Genomic DNA, 19551 nt, shown 5'->3' on the forward strand with positions numbered 1-19551 from the left:
CAGCTAAAACTCAGGGCTGAACTCTTAATTATTGGCAATCTAATTCTTCTAGTTTAAGCTACAAGTACAGTCTTAATTAAAATATATTTATGCAGTTTTTAGCTGGGCTTCATCTGATCTTTCCTTCTTGCCTCTTTTTAAGCATTACTCTTAAAACTATAGCTTTTAGAAAGAAAATATTGAAACACCAATATTTTAACACTTGAAGAGGTGTGTAACTGAATATTTGGTACATCAATGCATAAAGTATCTGTGGCAAAAAAATAATGCAAAAGTTTACTTAAATTCACACATCTTTATATTTCTACTTTTTTGTTTACGCTCTTCCTTACTCTTTTGATTGTTTTCTTTCAAGTGTAAGCTGTCATCTTCCTTTATGGTTTATAAAATATACAGTGACTAATATACTGTAACTCTACCAAACACAGATAAACATAAGTATCTGTAATTGCTGTTTGCATAACAAGATACATCTTACCAGATACACCTTCAAAGTTAAAAATTAATTCCATTTTATTTGTGCATATTGACATTTTATATCCTTACCTTATGTTTATGTTGAGACCCAGTTTGTCAGCCTTCAGGGAGCAAGAATTTTACCTCTTTTCTTAACGAGGCAAAACAACTAGTCTAACTTAAAAAAAAAAAAAAAAAAAAAAAAAAAAAAAAGAAAAAAAAAGCTTTTGCACATCCAAATCCATGTCTGATAATTTTCAGCAGTGTGTGGTATAGTATAAGAAGGGACAACTTAAATAAAATTTTCACTTGATAGCCAGATGAAGGACATGCTGAACAACAGAGACCGTGAGATATCTAGCTTACATCGCCAGCTTGATACGTCCCACATAGAACTTGCAGAAACAGTAAGAATAAAGGAAATGGCTCTGAAAGAAAACAGACGATTGCAAGATGACCTAGCTACAATGGCCAGAGAAAACCAGGTATGAAGACTGTATGTAATACTGAAGTATTAAACTACTTATTGCTTGCTTACATACCATGGTACATCAAAACCACTATATCCTCAATTTTGATTTGGTATGTTTAATTATTGGTATTTCTTGAACACTGGGATATTAAAAATGACTGGGCAGAAATTGTAAAAGCAATTACTTTATGTACTTTAGCGTAGTCAATACAGTGGGGGAGAAATAGACAAGCTTTCAGTTTAGTCACCCTTCCCTAGATTAAAAAAGAAACCCAAATAAAATAAATCTAGGACATAATTGTTTATACTATAATGAAATTATGTTAATTGGTTATATCACTTGGTAGTTGGGATTTAATTGTTAAAAATGGTGTTGTATTATCTGCGGAACGCAGATTATTGAGAGAGAGAGCAAGAAACCACAAAAGCAGATATCAGATTATTAGTCATAGAATCATAGACAGGTGAAAGTGAGAGGGAGGAGATCGCTAGCGCATCTGAATTTTTTCTGGTGTATAGTGATTCACTAGTTTCATCCATCTCGTTTCCATGAAGCATTGGATGTATTGAGTGAGGTATGCCACGTTTTGAGATTAGAATGTTTTGGAACGTAGATTTTAATGTTTGTGGTCTGTGAGCTTTGGTAATGGTGGCTGTAAAGAGGTATTGGCAGGTCTTCAATTTCTGGTTCTGGCAAGGTTAGTTTCCATTCATATGCATTGCTCTGCAGGAACTTTGCTTTCACTGATGAATTTGGAAAGGTTAATGTTGGGGGAGAAAACTTAAGAGGGATTAAAAGCTACAAGACAGAGGGATTGAAGAAAACTTATTTTTAAGGTATGATAGTCCTGAACAGCCTGAATTTGTTTCCTGATTTCAGGAATGGATAAGGATGCACAGTCGATGGGAACAGGAGGGGTTCCCATTCCATTGTGTCAAGGTTGTCTGGGGTTTTTAGATGGTGAATTCAAAGGTGCCGTCTATTTCCCAGGAGAAATGTTCTTATTGGATTGTCTTTGCATTGGTAAGGTAGGTGTTGTGCTGAGGTGGTATCTTAGAGTTCAGCTGTATATTGCAGCTTTTTTAGTGTGTCAGTTTGGGTTTTGGGGAGATTCTTTTCAGGTACTTTTTTTGACTGCTTGCAGAGTTTTATGTTATATATTTTTATTTGTAATAGTTTTATATGATTTCATCTTTCCTTATCTCTCTAGTAGTTTGGACTCATAATGTATCTCCTTGCTAACAGCTAGTCAGTCAGTAGATGTAGGCCAAAAAGCAGGTGGGAAGCGGGTTATGATTGCCCAGAGGACTCTGAGTTGGTTCATGTGTATTCCTGGTCAGCTTCCCAGTTGGGAGGTATACAGTCCCTCTCAGCTGCTGATGGCTAAATACATTTCCTTGTAAAGTGCATGCTATAAAGGCACAACTTAAATTTACATCAAAATCAAAGTTGAAATAAAATCTTCAATGCCTTGAGGAATTACCTATTTCTCTAGGGTATCACTGAATATTTTATTGAAAGATGATCTATCTCAAGTTGATGGTGTAGGTTAAATAAAAATTTTGCAAGACAGAAATGGTTGAGAGACTCAGTGAATTAAACTGTTTGATTATCATCATTATGATTCTTGTGGCATCTTTATCTTGAGATATTCTCCAGGGGTCTGCAAGTTAAACCAGCCGCTGGTGTGTAAGGCTTATTCTTTCAAGAGCATAAGGGGCTTATTTGTATAGTATATGTTCATTTGCACTCTTCCCAATCATCATGGCTTCATCTCTTCTTCTTTGGAATTCTCTGGGTCTGGGATCCATGTCTTGGAGAGCCTGAAATGCATTCAGTCTTGTTAATCCCTCACGTAGTTTGAGGAATAATGAGTTGGTTTTGTGCATCAGCTGGTTACTGCTCACCAAAAGCCTCCCAACTCCAAGTGCATGACATGGATTTCCCTGTACGATAGGATGCTCGTATGGATGATATATAATAAAAATGTCCAGTATTTTTTAGGGTAAGTAACATCATTTATTGGGCTAGACATTAGAAAGACTATGTAGAGAGTATGTGATTGTGATTTAAAGATCTAGCCCAGAATTTTGTTGCAACTCATTACATTCAATTTTTATAGCAAATACAACTATTGCAGCTCACCAAGAGACTCACATGGCCTTGTACAATTTTGATGCTGAGATACAAATGTTTGTTTGAATTCATTGTAAATGCCAACACTAAAAATAATCAGGGCCTTGTTAGCTAAACCATTTATTTCAGTTCCCCTCAGTCACCCTGTCTGAGTCTGAAGATAGAAAGTACAATATAGCAAGATGTTTTAAGTGATGTAGTACCCTTGGTAGTTCTCGCAAAACCTGTGGTACGATACGTGGGTATATGGGTGTATTATTGAAATTAGTGATGTCATTCACAGGTACCTAATAAGATAAAATACTAAATATTATCATAATGTGGTGACTAAAGCTTTCCCAGTTTGCTTGAGAAGGCTACCACAGAGATAAGCAAACTGATTTCAACATATGCTAAAAAAGCACACAGTACATAGGCTGCAGGTAAATGAATATTAATATACTACAAAAAGCAGAAGGGAAAGAAATAAGGCAATTTCCTCTATTTCTCCCACATTTGGCAGTGGGGATAGAAGAAGATACTTGCCTTTTTGGCTCTCTGAGCTAGAGGACACAGAGAAAGGTGAGACCTGAACCTGAGAGGGCCAGAGTTAGCAGTTCCAACGAATCAAACAAATTCCATGGTGCATTTTTAATGTCTAAATATGATCTTAATGCATTTAGTTATTTTATCTTGCAATTCTAGTTTAAAATAAATGTTCTTCTGTTATAAAGTTGACATTTTAGTGACACAAAACTTTCCTTCACTCAGGGATAGTGAATCTTAAGGCTAGAAAAATCCCAGCTCCCAAACATTTGTATGTTGAATTTCCCAAAGATCATTAGGGTGTGTCATCGGGGAAGCTGCAGATATTATGAACTGGTATGGTATTCATTGTTTTCTGTGATTATTCTTACCTGGAAAACTCGTTGTTGTATCTAAGATGTGGGTATCATGGTTTAACCCCAGCCAACAGCTAGGACCACATAGCCACTCACTCACTCCCCCCGTTGGGATGGGGGAGAGAATTGGAAGAGTAAAAATGAGGAAAAAACTCATGGGTTGAGATAAAGACAGTTTAAGAAGTAAAGCACAAGCTGCGCACACAAGCAAAGCAGAACAGGGAATGCATTCCCTCCTTCCCATTGGCAGGCAGGTGTTCAGCCATCTCCAAGGACAGCAGGGTTCCCCCACGTGTAACGGTTACTTGGAAAGACAAATGCCATCACCCCGAATCATAGAATCATAGAATTGCTGAGGTTGGAAGGGACCTTTAAGATCATCGAGTCCAACCTTTAACCTACCCTGACAAAAGCCACTTCTAAACCATGTCCCTAAGTGCCCCATCTACCCTTTTTTTAAACACCTCCAGGGATGGTGAATCCACCACCTCCCTGGGCAGCCTATTCCAATGTTTAATAACCCTTTCAGTGAAAAAATGTTTCCTAATATCCAATCTAAACCTCCCTTGACATAACTTGAACCCGTTTCCTCTCGTCCTATCACTTGTCACCAGGGAGAAGAGGTCAGCCCCCATCTCTCTACAACCTCCTTTCAGGTAGTTGTAGAGGGTGATAAGGTCTCCCCTCAGCCTCCTCTTCTCCAAGCTAAACAACCCCAGCTCCCTCAGTCGTTCTTCATAAGGTTTGTCCTCCAGGCCCCTCACCAGCTTTGTATCCCTTCTCTGGACACGCTCCAACACCTCAATGTCCCTCTTGTAGCGAGGGGCCCAAAACTGAAGGCAGTACTCGAGGTGGGGCCTCACCAGTGCCGAGTACAGGGGGATGATCACTTCCCTAGTCCGGCTCACCACACTATTCCTGATACAGGCTAGGATGCTGTTGGCCTTCTTGGCCACCTGGGCACACTGCTGGCTCATATTCAGCCGGCTGTCAACCAACACTCCCAAGTCCTTTTCTGTCGGGCTGCTTTCGAGCCACTCTGCCCCAATCCTGTAGCGCTGCATGGGGTTGTTGTGACCCAAGTGCAGGACCCGGCACTTGGCCTTGTTGAACCTCATACCATTGGTCTCAGCCCATCGGTCCAGCCTGTCCAGATCCCCCTTCTTCCTTCTGTGTGCCCCCTCTTCCTTCTTCTTCCCCCAGCTTTATATACTGAGCATGACATCATGTGGCATGGTGCTTAGAGATATGGTTTTTGTCAGTGTTGTGTTGATGGTTGGACTTAGACGATCTGAAAGGTCCCTTCCAACCTAGGCAATTCTATGATTCTATATCCCTTTGGTCAGCTGGGGTCAGCTGTCCTGGCTGTGTCTCCTCCCAACTTCTTGTGCACCCCCAGCCCACTCGCTGGTGGGGCGGTGTGAGGAGCAGAAAGGGCCTTGACTGCTCAGCAACAACCAAAAACATCCGTGCGCTGCCAACAGTGTTCCCATCCCAAACCCAAAACACAGCACTACTGCTGGCAAGAAAGTCAACCCCATCCCAGCTGAAATCATGACATAGGAGATATTTCTGAAACCTACAAATTCAAAAGATCTTTGGCTAAATTACTTAGAATAGAATAAAATCTACGGCACATGCAATTACTTTGATTTAGTCTGATATGGTAATAGATAGTGTGATTAATTTACTCTAATGCACTGTTTTGCCTTTATGTCATCTCTTTAGGCTATCAGTACTGACCTTGAACATGCAATGCGTGAAAAGGAAGAAATGAAAACCAGCGTTCATAAATATATAACTGAAGTTTCCAGAATTGAGAACTTGATGGCTTCAAAGGTAAAAATATAATCTTGTAGGCAGTTATTACCATATTCAATAAATCCATTGGTTTCAGAGTATAACACATTCTCCTTAGGATACAATAAACAAATTAAGAAATATATGGTCTGGGTCCCGTTCTCCCTGCCTGTTGCATTTCCTTCTTTTATTTTTTTTTTTCTTCTTTCCTCTGCGGTGTTTCAAACTACTAGTGGATTCATATAAAGCCTTATTAGATCTGAAGCACTGATAAATTCTGGCACATCACAATTTAATTGATTATGTTTCTGTTAGCCATAACAGTAGAGAATGCAAACAAATTGCGTTTGAATGTTGTTTTGTTTTTTGAGTTTTGACAAGGCAACTAGTAAAATATCTGGTAATATTTCATGATTGTAGACAACAAGCAGTTTATATCGTGGTTTTTAATATTTGACACTTTTTAAAAAGAGACGTTTTATATGTGGTTCTGCAGAAAAGTGTAAAAATAGCACATTGGAATGTTTTCTCTATGAATGATAAGTTCAGAGTTTTTGCTCTACTGATAAAAAAGTGTCCTTGTTAAATGAATTTTATCCTGATACTTGGATTAAAAAGTGTGACGTGTGTGAATAAAGACTTACAATCATTTAAAACAAATAGAATTTATGTCAAGACATGAACTGGCAAATTTATTATGAGGCTTTGAATAAGCAAGAATGATTTCTGATCTGACTTCGACTTGCATGTCTAGATGAATGCATGTAAATTCAATCAGTTTTTACAAGTAGAAACTGAAGCATAGAGAAAAAAATAAGGTCAGTAGTATGTTAGCTTAGAACTCTCAATTTAAAACACCTGAAGTTTAGTTTTTAAGAATTTTATAATATATCATAGGTCCAAAGCACTTCAGCTACAGATGTGGCCACATCTTTGGCAAACGAGAATCCAGTTGTGCAAGTCAGGTACCAAGAAGTTGTATATACAGCCATTGGCTGTTGATGAAAGGTTGGTTTCAGGGATTTATCTAGTATTACATCCAGATGTTGCTTGTGGTGACAAGGATTTACTTTTCTGCACAGTGTTCACTTGCTTAATCGTGAGGTTTTTGTCTCCTAATGCCCTGCCTCATTCTGTCTGCACCTTTCAAGTTCTCCAGGAAACACAGAAGAAATGTCAGAAACAGTAGCCTTCCTCATTAGATAAATCTGATTCATACTAACAACATGCTTATCCTGCTGTGCATTATACAAACAGGGGAAGAAGGGAATGGAGCTAAATAAAGAATACAAATTAATCACTGCCTTATAACGTGCACTTCGAGTTGGGCCAAATTAAAATTTGCAGGCAACATTTGTGCTATCACTGCATAACTTGTAAGCACTAAAGCTTGTGGTTTTGTGCTTTTACGATGGACTGCTTAGGTATCTCTGCTCGAATAGGTTATCAGTCTTTCAGGCACTGCTGTGCCTGAAATATTTGTAAGAGCGCAGTAAGTAAAAGAGCTGAAAATGGACTCCTGCTGGAATTTTATGGAAAGGGCAGCACTAAGATCAGTCCATCTCAGTAATGTGACCCCTGACACTGCAGAGACATCCAAAATAACCCCTCTCATGGGAGCCTTGAAAGTCATTCACAACTACTAAACGTAAATACTTCCATTTAATAAAATTGAATGCCATTACTGTGTGTGTTTACTATTTGGCCTTGCAAGAGGGATGGTGCCCTTTAGTAGCTGCCAGATAGTGGGACCGAGGAAATGGGGAAAGATCTACTTTCTTCTAAAAAAAAAAAAGAAAAAGATACTGTAGGGAGTAGGCATGAAGTAAGATCAAGCAACTTGAAGATACGTTGATCATTGTAGAGTGATTTACTGTTTCATTTAGGAAAAAGAAAACCAAGAATTGTTAGAGAAGTTCCGAATGCTCCATACGCAAGCTGAAGACTGGGAAATGAAGGCTCATCAAGCTGAAGGAGAGAACAGCTCAATACGACTGGAACTCCTTTCTGTAGATACAGATCGGAGACATCTTCAAGAGAGAGTAGAACTTCTGGAAAAAGAGATTCAAGAGGTAATAACTTGTGCAAAGAAATTCTTTCAAGGAAAGTGAGATACATTCAAGTGTTTTTTTAATGAAGTCATACTATTTTTAATGCTCCAAAGGAAAATAATTCCTATACATGAATGTTTCAAATGTGGACACTTGAGTTTTTGAAACAGTAACTGATTTTGGTTACATGCGCTTTCCTTCTTCCTACCCTGCTTTCCCAAAATTAGAATCACAGCATAACTTTTAATACTTTTAGATCTATTCTGTTGGGTGATCATTACTATTATGGTATTGTCTCGGTAAGAACCTTTTGTTTAGTTGTTTCAAAATATTTGCATATAGCTTTATGTGTATTTTGTCAGCTAGTTTTATGAGTATTTTGTAAACTTAGTTCTTACATTTCCTTCAAGCTTTGAGTGAAGTATTTGAAGTATTGGTGGCTGGAGTAAAGGTAAAAATAGAGTACGATAGTTGTGGATTGACCATATTTTATGTCATGCTTTTAATTAGCCAAAAAGAGTTAGAGACTTTAATATAGAATCGTAGAATCGTTTAGGTTGGAAAAGACCCTTGGGATCATCGAGTCCAACCATCAACTCCACTCTACAAAGTTCTCCCTTACACCATATCCCTTAACACCATATCCCTTAACACCACATCTAAACAAGTCTTAAACACGTTCAGGGATGGTGACTCCACCACCTCCCTGGGCAGCCTATTCCAGTGTCTGACCACTCTTTCTTCCTAATGTCCAACCTAAACCTACCCTGCTGCAGCTTGAACCCATTCCCTCTTGTTCTATCGCTAATTACCTGTGAGAAGAGACCAGCACCAACCTCTCTACAATGTCCTTTCAAGTAGTTGTAAAAAGTGATGAGGTCTCCCCTCAGCCTCCTCTTCCTCAAGCTAAACAGTCCCAGCTCCTTCAATCGCTCCTCATAAGATTTATTCTCCAGGCCCTTCACCAGCTTCGTTGCCCTCCTCTGCACTCACTCCAGCACCTCGATATCTCTCTGGTATTGAGGTGCCCAAAACTGGACACAATACTCAAGGTGTGGCCTCACCAGTGCTGAGTACAGGGGGACAATCACCTCCCTCCTTCTGCTGGTCACACTATTTCTAATACAAGCCAGGATGCCATTGGCCCTCTTGGCCACCTGGGCACACTGCTGGCTCATGTTCAGCTACTTGTCAATTAGAACCCCCAGGTCCTTTTCTGCCAGGCAGCTCTCCAGCCACACTGCCCCAAGCCTGTAGCGATGCATGGGGTTGTTGTGGCCCAAGTGCAGGACCCGGCACTTGTCCTTGTTGAAGCTCATTCCGTTAGCACTGGCCCATCGGTCCAATCTATCCACGTCTCTCTGTAGAGCCTCCCTATCCTCATGCAGATCAACAATTCAAATCAAATCAATATTGTAAGCTTAGAAAAAAATAGATTGCATTTAGGGGGTTTTAAGCTTTTAATTCTCTTCAGAAGAGAGCCTGAATCCAACCTCATTCCACTCTTGTATAGTACTTGTATAATTCTTCAAGACGGTGATCAAAAATTGCAGAGATGGTTTATTAGTTGTTCTTAGCTGTGATTTAGGGAGAGGAGAGGAATGTAACATAAAATTAATTTTAAAGGGAAAGTTAATTTTGAAGGGAAAAGAAAGTACTAAAAAAGATCCTATTATCCGACAGAGAACTGTTAACGTTTAACACTGAAGGGGTATCTATATTTGCTTTTTGTTTAGCATATTGTTGCACATCAAGCATATGAATCTCAGATCTCCTCCGTTACAAAAAATATGGCCAAACTGGAAGAGGATATTAAACGTGCAAATCAGGATAAGTCTTCTGTGTTGGCAGACCTGGCTTCTGTGAGGGAACTCTGTGTGAAACTTGAGTCTAACAAAGAACTTTTATCTCGGCAACTGACATCTAAAAGCATGGATTATGAAAGGGTAAGGAGCAAAGGCAAATTTAATTTGCTAGAATAAAATATCTTCCTTTGCTTTTAATGGTTTTTGTAGAAAAGAATAAATTACTTCTAAGAGCAAGGTAAGTTAATTTACATCACTAGTTTTGCATTTATATATAAATTATAGGTTTATATAGAGAGTCCATATCTGTGGGTTTTGTACAAAAAGAGGGAGTTTCATTCATTATCACTACAAAATGTGTCAGCATTAGTTTTTCCTATACCACAGAGACAAATTATTTTTATTTGGTTTTATGTACTGTTTTTTAGTTTACTCAAATTTTCAACTTTTAGAAAAAGCACTTCTTATTTAGATATTAAGGCCTTTTCCTGAAGGGATTTCTTCAATTAAATTTAGGTTCAGGTGAAGTTCATTAAATATTTTGAAATAGTTTAAACAGTTCTAAATATCCATAATTTCTGAACTTTTTCTTTACAGCTGATTGTTGTGTCATTACTTAGTGACTTTGTCAGGCTTTCTGTAATATTCAAGGCCTTAAGGACAGTAGTTCTCATCTCCACAGAATTTGTTTATATTCATAGAACTGATCAGGAAAACAAGCTTCCTACATTTTCAGCAAAAGCCAAGAAGCTAATTGTGAACTAACCTGGTCGAATAGAATGAAGTATAGTAAGTACTATTTTTGTACTTGTGCAAAAGCTTACTGCTGTTAAAAACCAGTTAGTGTTCTGGGTACTTATCTAAGAATTTCCAACACTCAGTAATCCAGCTCCCGGTAAAACATTTGACAGATGTACAGCTTGAATAGTTTTTAACTAAGTACAATTTTAAATAATTGTAGGCTTTAATTTGTTTTGTGAGCTTGGTTTCCTATTCATTTTCAGAAAACTTCCAATCGTTTTGGTTTTTATAACAACTCTTCACAGAAGAGAACTGTGTGTGTTTGTAAACTGGTATATTAATAATGTATAAAATTTGTGCCCTAGGTTCTAGGTGAATTAGAAGATATAAAATCAGAAGCAGAATTGCTGAAAAAGCAGTTATCCAGTGAGAGACTTACAGTTCAGAATCTTGAAACATTGCTGGCTACTAGTAGAGACAAAGAATTTCAGAACCATATAGCATCCCATGAGAAAGATTCCGAAATTCAGTTATTGAAAGACAAGCTAACACTCGCCGAGAGCAAACTGTAAGTTTTGACAGGTGTATGTATGTGTTACGTGGTTGTCATGCAGAAGTTTCTTTGTAAACACTTGTGCACAAAGTCAAATTCTTGATGTTCACTATGGCTGAGCAAATTTTTGCAGCAATGTCTTTTAGCCTTTCATGGCAGCGTTTACTTAAAGTTTCAGTACAGACCTTTCATATCACTTTCATTAATCAGCACTCTGGTGGACATCAGTTTAGTACAAGCAGTAAACTTAAACAGGAGTTCCAAACAAAACCTATTCTGAAAGGAAGGAACATCCTGCTGAGTTTTCAGTGTCTTGGGAATAAGCACTCAGTTTCTCTCTGGATTTGTCCCCAGTTTGACTTCAGAAAGTTTACTTCATTTTCTGTGCTGGTCAGTCAGGCACAGGAAGCGATACCTTTCCTGAAGTTCACTTGTCTGATGTAAGTCTGCCATCTTTTCAGTGCAATCACTAAAACCTTTCCTTCTGAGCCTCCTAGTCGTCATAACTACTTGATGGTGAAGTAGCTGATCTGTTGCAGACATTATTTCCACTACAGAACCAGCCAACCCATGACCACTTGTAAATTTTTTTAGCTGTTGAGTACTTCTATAAATATATATATATATATATGCACGTAGCAGTATGATTTGGATATTTAACCTTTGCATCAGAGTGTATCAATTCTCAAAAATATACAACCACCTGTCTCGCAGGTTCTGATTTTCTTCCTAGCTTCAGGAAGCAATCTAATTCAACTCTGCTTTTTAAGCAAAATGTCATATTTTGATTTGGCTTTGAAGAGTGTAACTACAAGTTTAATTGTTAAGAGAACACATATTTTCTTAGTCTTGAACTTCTTTTCTTTCTGTTGGGAGAATATTCTGAAGTCTAACTCCTTTAGAACAACGTGGATTCATCAAGCGTCTGAAAGCAAATTGAAAGTAAAAGTTTAACGTGTGTACTGCTCACAAAGAAATACCAAGTAGATTAAATCCATGCTAAATGTGAGTTGCTTACCTACTCAGGATGCCTGTTGTCCTTACTTTGATTAAAGTAAGAATCACTTCCGTAATAAATAGTGAAGTCATAGTGCCTTAAAAAAGCAAAAGTAGTTTTGCTGCTATTAACTGTTAAGGAAAAAGTCTTGTATCATTTATTGTTCCTTTGAAATATAAATGGAACTGAACCTGACAGCTACACTAGATGTGGCCAGCAATTTCCATTATAGCTAACTGCAACTTCTTACGCTGTGCATCTGCCCAGAGTAGAAATGACTTTTTACACTCGTACAGAAGAAAGACTAATCTGGTTGGAACAATGAAGTTAAGGGGGCAGAAATCTTTGTGTATATGAAACTCGTGTACAAGAGAAGTGGGGGATTTAAAGATTTTTCTTCATGATATGGAGTGAGGAATTGGAAGTTTCTATGATATCTATCATCATGAGGTGGTAGTTCTCCATGAGTGGATAGATGCATTATCCAGTGACTGTCATGGTATCTCTGCATTAAATAGCAAGAAGGAGGAGTGGCCGTTGAATGTAAATGGTGGTGAAGAGTAAAGTCAAAGTAGAATTTCAGAAAAAGAAAATAAGGTACACCCACTTAGTAAACTCTGAGGTAAGGAGAGAAAGGAAATGTATGGAAGGTAAAAGGACGTAGAATACTTCCCTATGAGATACAGAATATAGCATACCTAAACTGTTAAAAGCTGTCTGTATCTTGGTGATGCAAATGTGCAAGGAAAATGCTTTTGGTTGATTTACGTAAAGGCTACATCTTACCACTGATGATGGTCCACCCCAAGTAGCAGTGACCTCAATGAATCTGTAGATGACAACACTATTAATCACCCCTGTGCAACTCATTGCTTCCCGTTTTAGAATTGCTGAGGTTTGTTTACTTGGGGGAAAAAAAGTTAATTGCATACAAAGAGCATAAGCTAATGGAATGTCCCAACAATGAAATTAAATGTGAAAGTTACAGTTTGTCCCGTCCCCCCCACCCCCCAATAAAAAAAGGAAAGAAGGGGGGGTTCATTGAACTTTGATTTCCACTTATTTGCATACAAACATTATAAAACTGTTTAAATAACTTCATAGTAATTTTTTTCCACGATTTTTCTTCCACACACATTGTAGGGTTCCATTCTTGATGGTTGTAAATATCAGTACTTGCATTGTTAATAGGGTGGGATATTGCAAGAAGAAGGAAAATATTCTCTTGGAGGAATAGAATCATAGAATCATAGAACTGTTGAGGTTGGAAGGGACCTTTAAGATCATCGAGTCCAACCTTTAGCCTACCCTGACAAGAGCCACTTCTAAACCATGTCCCTCAGTGCCCCATCTACCCTTTTTTTAAACACCTCCAGGGATGGTGAATCCACCACCTCCCTGGGCAGCCTATTCCAATGTTTAATAACCCTTTCAGTGAAAAAGTGTTTCCTAATATCTAATCTAAACCTCCCCTGATGTAACTTGAACCCGTTTCCCCTCGTCCTATCACTTGTCACCAGGGAGAAGAGGTCAGCCCCCATCTCTCTACAACCTCCTTTCAGGTAGTTGTAGAGGGTGATAAGGTCTATAGTGATAGTGGTTATTCTATTGAATTGTTTTCCTCTGTTTATCTCAAAGGTTCTGCACGTTGCTAGGCAAATGTTCAGGTGGGAGAACTGGTTGTATATACCTTGTATTTTACTGTGCTGTTTGTAGTAGTTGCAGTCTAAAGAACAGGAACTTTAAATGCTCACAGCTGTGACTGAAGTATGTGACAATTATGTTTGTGTCTTGCAAAATAAAAATGATAGTACAGTAAATGAGATCTTGAGGCTCTACAGTGATTAAGTATAAAATAAACAGAGAATATTGAATAGCTAACTACTTGTTGAGATCTTTCTCTATCTACTATGAAAGAGCCAGATGTCCTGTGAAAAAATAGTATATTAGCATGTATTCTCATTATATGATGATTACTGTGCATAGGGGTTCCAAATTAAAATGTTTCGTACTTTTTGACTGATTTGCTTCATGATCTTAATTTTGTTTAAGTGTCATTGCCATGGAATAACCTCAGAACTCACAAAACTATTTGCTTTCTTTCTTTATTTTACAATAATGTTATTGGGCCCTGAATTCTTACCTCCATCCTGAAAGCATATGCCTGTCTCTGAAGGAATTAGAATAAGATATCATCGAGAGCCGATCCTCTTGTCTTCTGCATCTGTTCTCAACATACTGGATCAAGATTCCATTCTAAGACTCTTACTGATGAATAGGGAAGACAGGAAAAATATTCTGCGCTTCTTTTTGGATCAAATCTCTTGAGTAGTGCACATCTTCCTGGAGTCAGAGACCAGCGAGTGCCAGACAGGATGTCTGTGACTGAGCTAGGAGTGGAACTCATATTTCAGAATTCAAATCCAGTGTTTTAGCAATAAGCTAGTACATCTTTGCTTCTCCAGAAGTGACTTTTGAGCACTACACCTGATATTGGCTTTGAAGACTCTATGGAATAACATAGCTGTTTAGATTCTTGTTTAATCAACTTACTTTACACTCAATGATTTTATTTTTTTTTTGCTTGCTTTATAATGAAATTGATGGTGTTTTGCAACCAAGCATTGAGTTGTCCAAGCCGATGATTTGCTAAGAAGTATATTTAATTATATTACTCAAGATTTTCAAAGCTGCTTTTTATTTCGACTCATGCAGTTGAAACAGTTGGGCCCAAACACCCAAGTGTGTAGTTGACAAGTGTGGTGGATTGACCCTGGCTGGACATTGGAGAAATAAAACCTAAATCTTAAAACACCTTCCCCCCACCCCTCCCTTCTTCCCAGGCTAAACTTCACTCCCAATTTCTCTACCTCCTCCCTGAGCAGTGCAGGGGGATGGGGAATGGGGGTCGTGGTCGGTTCATCACACGTTTTCTTTGCCACTCCTTCCTCCTCAGGGGGAGGACTCCTCACATGGTTCCCCTGCTCCAGCGTGGGGTCCCCGCCATGGGAGACAGTCCTTCATGAACGGCTCCAGCATGGGTCCTTTCCACAGGGTGCAGTCCTTCAGGAACAGACTGCTCCAGCGTGGGTCCCCCGCAGGGTCACAAGTCCTGCCAGCAAACCTGCCCCAGCGCAGGCACCTCTCTCCACAGGGCCAGAGGTCCTGCCAGGAGCCTGCTCTAGCATGGGTGTTCCATTGGGTCACAGCTTCCTTCAGGGCATACACCTGCTCCAGCATGGGGTCTTCCATTGGCTGCAGGTGGATATCTGCTCCACCATAGACCTCCATGGGCTGCAGGGGGATAGACTGCCTCACTGTGGTCTTCACCATGGGCTGCAGGGGAATCTCTGGCACCTGGAGCACCTCCGCCCCTGCCTTCTTCACTGACCTTGGTGTCTGCAGACTTGTTCCTCTCACATACTCTCACTCCTCTCTCTGGCTGCAATTGCTGTTGTGCACGTTTTCCCCCCTGCTCCTTCTTAACTGTTATCCCAGAGGCGCCACCACCGTCGCTGATGGTCTCCGCTTTGGCCAGTGGTGGATCTGTCTTGGAGCCGGCTGGTGTTGGCTCTGTCAGACCTGGGAGAAGCTTCTGGCAGCTTCTCACAGAAGCCTCTCCTGTAGCCCCCTCAGTAATAAAACTTTCCCATGCAAACCCAGTACAAGCTTTCAGACTCTGGGGTTTTCTGGTCTGAGCTTGCATTAATACAGCTTTTACTTAGATTTGATTAATTTCTAGCCAGATAGTTCCAGCCTACTTAATATAATTTTTACTGAAGCCATATCTGTTATAATTTATATTTATTGTGGATAGTTACTGCTTTTTTCTTCTTAAATGTACACAATAAAGACCATCTCCCATTGCAACAGAGGACAGTAAATCAATAAATTAATGATTTAATTGGTTTGTTTGTTTTTATAAAACATGTTTGTGTTTACCTTTGTCTGAAAAAGAACACGATGTATTGTAGTAAGAGGCTTGCCAGCTTCTCACTTCTTTCTCACCTTAGTTTCTTCCAGAAACATTCTGTTGCATTCACTTGGTTCTCGCTGCTTCTAATTTGTCTTTGATTTGGCCTGTGTGAAACAACATGTTCAGTATCTATTTTTGTTTTATCTTGCTGTAATTCATTTAAGCTCCTAGCTGATGGTGTTCAAAGAAAACTTTGTTGCTTCTCCTGATTTTTTTTAGAAGCGGCTATAACAGAGAGGTTCCCATACTTCGAAGTAAAGCTGCACAGCTGCAGACTGACTGTGATGTTTTAAAAAGGCAGCTGACAACTGAACGATTTGAACGGTAAGATGCCCTTTTTTCAGTGAGGTGACTCTTCTCACGTCTTCTTTCTCACTTTTAAAACTAATGCTTTTTTTCAATACTTGAGGAACTTTAATGGAAAATTGTGTTCCTATTGTCATGCAAAATCTAATATTCTCATCTCGAAATCTGCTTAATTAAAAAAGAAAAAGACACTTACACGTTTTCTGAATTCCCTCGTAAATTTTGTGAGTTTACCATTGCATCCAAAAAAATAATGAAATGCCTTTTCATGGCAACAAGAAGAAAGTTGAGTGACATTACAAGAAAACAAGGTTCTTTGCGAAGTATTGCGAAAATCACCAAGTAAAATTATGGTGGAAAAAAAGTTAAGTTTTCTTCTTTTAACATCCTGCAGTATGATGTGAGTGTCATGTAACTGAAATTACTGTCTGTTGGTAGAGAGCGTGCAATTCAGGAAATGCGTCGACATGGACTCTCTACGTCATCATTACGTGCTTCGCCTCCTCTCAGCTCAACATTGAGGTCTCCCTCACACTCACCAGAACGTACCATTGTAAGGACACCTGATCAAGCAGCAGCTGAAAAGTAAGTGATTTGATTTTAGCAGATGGTTTCTGTTTAAGAGTTAGGTTTAAACTGTTTCTAAATTATACTTTTTTAATCATGTGAAATTCTTACACATTTTAGGTGATGCTAAGTTCTTCTGTCGTTGACTCTCCTACTATAAAATATTGATTGGAAACAATAGATGCAAAGTGCTCTCCAAAGACCATATAATGTGGTGGATTCCCGTTCCTGTTTTTGTTAATGGTCTTGCACCAGCTGACAGCTTCCAAATATATATTGCCTGCTTATTTTTGCCATTAATTATATATATGCCATTATATTTATTAATGCTTATAGTTATATCCAAACAACAAAGGATTCATATTAAGAGAAATGCCATGAAATTCTCTCAAGTACAGCAGTGAAGGAAAAACACTCCATAGGGGAGGGTCCAAATAAAATGTATTTGAACCCTACACACTAGATGAAACTGTCTCTAAAACAAGTGCATGAAAATTATTGATGCATTTTTCATTGTTAGACATTCATAACATTCAAGCACTAAGTTTGTGGTCGTGGGAGTCTGTAAAAAAAGAAATCAAAATCAGTCTCTCCCCTGTTTATTTTCACTGACACTTTTATTTTTTCAGAGATCATTGTTGCTTTAGATGATGTCTGTTACGTGTTTACAGGCCAGAGTATTGACTTTATATCCTTTCTGTCCTATATTGCGTAATACATCGCAGTGAAGAGCAGAAGGACAAGGAGAGATAAACAGTGATTGGTTTAGGAAATATATATGCTGTAACAGCTATATATTATACTATAACAGCTCATGAATCTTAACTATCAACTGCTTAACTCCAGGAAACAGAATTCCAAACTGATAAGATTCTAAACTTTATTTTTATTTTTGTCGGTAATTACATATTGCTTGTTCTTAAGCTTACTTTTGTTAACAAAAACACAGGTTTTCTGAGAATTGAGGTTGGCATGGCATGATCCACATTGTCAGCAAATTTTCTTTTCTTCTGTGAGTTTTTGGACAAAGCAAAAAAGGAAACTGTAGCAAATGAGATGTTGATAGTGGGGATGAAACAGTGGTTATGAATTGCTTTACTGGTGAGCCATTAGGTAAACCCTGTTACGTTGCAAGTCAACATTTTGATTGAGGTAACGATAGATGATATATTTCTGAGAATTAGTATCATCAGTAGAGAATTGTCTTCCGTCTTCCTTACTTTATGGTGAGTCCCAAGAGCAATAAAAATAGTCCAGTTGCTATAGTTGAGGAATACCATGTAGTGAACTCTTTTTATCCTCTTATTTGCATACTTAGTTTTAACAATGACAGCTCTGTACCATGTGTTATCAGAAAATACGCCATTTTCATGAAGAATGTATTTTTAAATAAAGTGGGTTTTAACAACTGAATTCATATGCACTTTAATTTTTTTTATTATCTTGCCTTTTAAAACCTATCAGTGGGTTATTACATTAGAATGATCTCAGTAGTACTATCACCATCTTTCACCCTACTTATTTATTCCTTCCTGGGAGTTTACCACAGTAAAGTGTACTCTGCAATTACTGTTCTGTAGTGTTACAACTGTCTTTTTCTCTAATCTGATTTAATCTTTTCAAGACACTTCCTCCTCGTCTCACGTTTACTTTGTTAAGCATTTGAGCAATGAGTCGGTGAACTGAATGCAGAGTTTTAGATAATGTGCTAATAGTTGATATTCAAGAATAACAGAAGAGAATATGAGGAGGCGAAACCTAATTATTACTTTTTATCCTAATTTTCATTAGTGAAATATAATAGATAGCGTTATTTTGAAATTTTTTCTTTCTCCATCAGAAATGTGAGCTTCAAGGAATAACCAGGACTTGAGCAACTGAAGCATTACAAGGACTTTTTTTTTTTTAAAATTATGAAGGCTGATGTGTATTCTACCTCTGTTATCTTCAAATCGGTGATAACCTGTGGAATTTCTGAGAACCTGTGAAGTAATCAACTTTGCAAAATTCTACTTTCCGAACTGGCTGGAATGACTAGGTTTTTCCTGGCTGTTTGATGGGGTTTGTATCGAGGCTGGCTAAGTTTTGTTACTATTTTGCAAACATAATAATTATAAGAAGGAAACAAGTACTTGATGTGACAATCTCTTCTTTTAATTTCGCTATTTTATTTCTGTTTGCTTGTCTCATATGGTTGCAGAAGTTTGTTCATCTTAGTGTGAGCCAACGTAGGAGAATAACATACAAGATTGTCTTAAAAATGCTGAGCCAGTGTATATTTTATACTCATGACAATTCCCTGTATTTGGGCTTTTAACAAGTGTTTTCTGTTTACATGTCATCCTTCATGGTATTTAAAAGTATGGATTATCTATTTTGTGAATGCATTTTGTTAATTTTCTTAATCAAAAAATATATCAGTTATTCTTTATTAATTTTTTTGTCATTTAATGACTGCTCATCTCCTTTTGTTTAATCTTTGTGTAAAATTGAATTTTAAACACTATCCCAATATTAAATAAAAAATGTAGAGAAAAACAGTGTTTGTAAAGATGTATTGAAATGCTTTAAATATTATAAAATTCTAAAGTATTTTATATTCAAAATTTTGAATCCTATCTGGAGATAATTTTCAAATTTGGGGTTTAAAAGACCCGAGCAAAACCTGGAATCCTTCACACAGTTGAGTTGAAGCTGTTGGAGAGGTGACACAGACCTTTAAGTTGTGACACATGTATTAGGTAAATACAGTAAGAATAATCTTTAAAATATGTGGTGTATTTAGCAGAGGAGCATTTCCAATTTCGGC

At 38.1% G+C, this 19551-nt stretch overlaps 1 protein-coding gene across 2 annotated transcripts in view; it reads left to right on the forward strand.

The window, feature by feature from the left end:
* CEP135 (centrosomal protein 135) overlaps positions 1-19275 on the forward strand; it is a 41953-nt gene extending 22678 nt beyond the window's left edge. For both annotated transcript variants that reach the window (XM_074588109.1, XM_074588110.1), the window contains 8 exons: positions 773-941; positions 5675-5785; positions 7633-7818; positions 9534-9743; positions 10709-10911; positions 16089-16193; positions 16614-16760; positions 18583-19275. In XM_074588109.1, coding sequence (XP_074444210.1) covers positions 773-941; positions 5675-5785; positions 7633-7818; positions 9534-9743; positions 10709-10911; positions 16089-16193; positions 16614-16760; positions 18583-18604 — 1153 coding nt within the window. In that variant the 3' untranslated portion in view covers positions 18605-19275. The remainder of the gene's footprint in view (positions 1-772; positions 942-5674; positions 5786-7632; positions 7819-9533; positions 9744-10708; positions 10912-16088; positions 16194-16613; positions 16761-18582) is intronic.
* Positions 19276-19551: the final 276 nt, after the last annotated feature.

This window comes from Larus michahellis, chromosome 5 (assembly GCF_964199755.1).
Source record: "Larus michahellis chromosome 5, bLarMic1.1, whole genome shotgun sequence".
NCBI lineage: Eukaryota > Metazoa > Chordata > Aves > Charadriiformes > Laridae > Larus > Larus michahellis.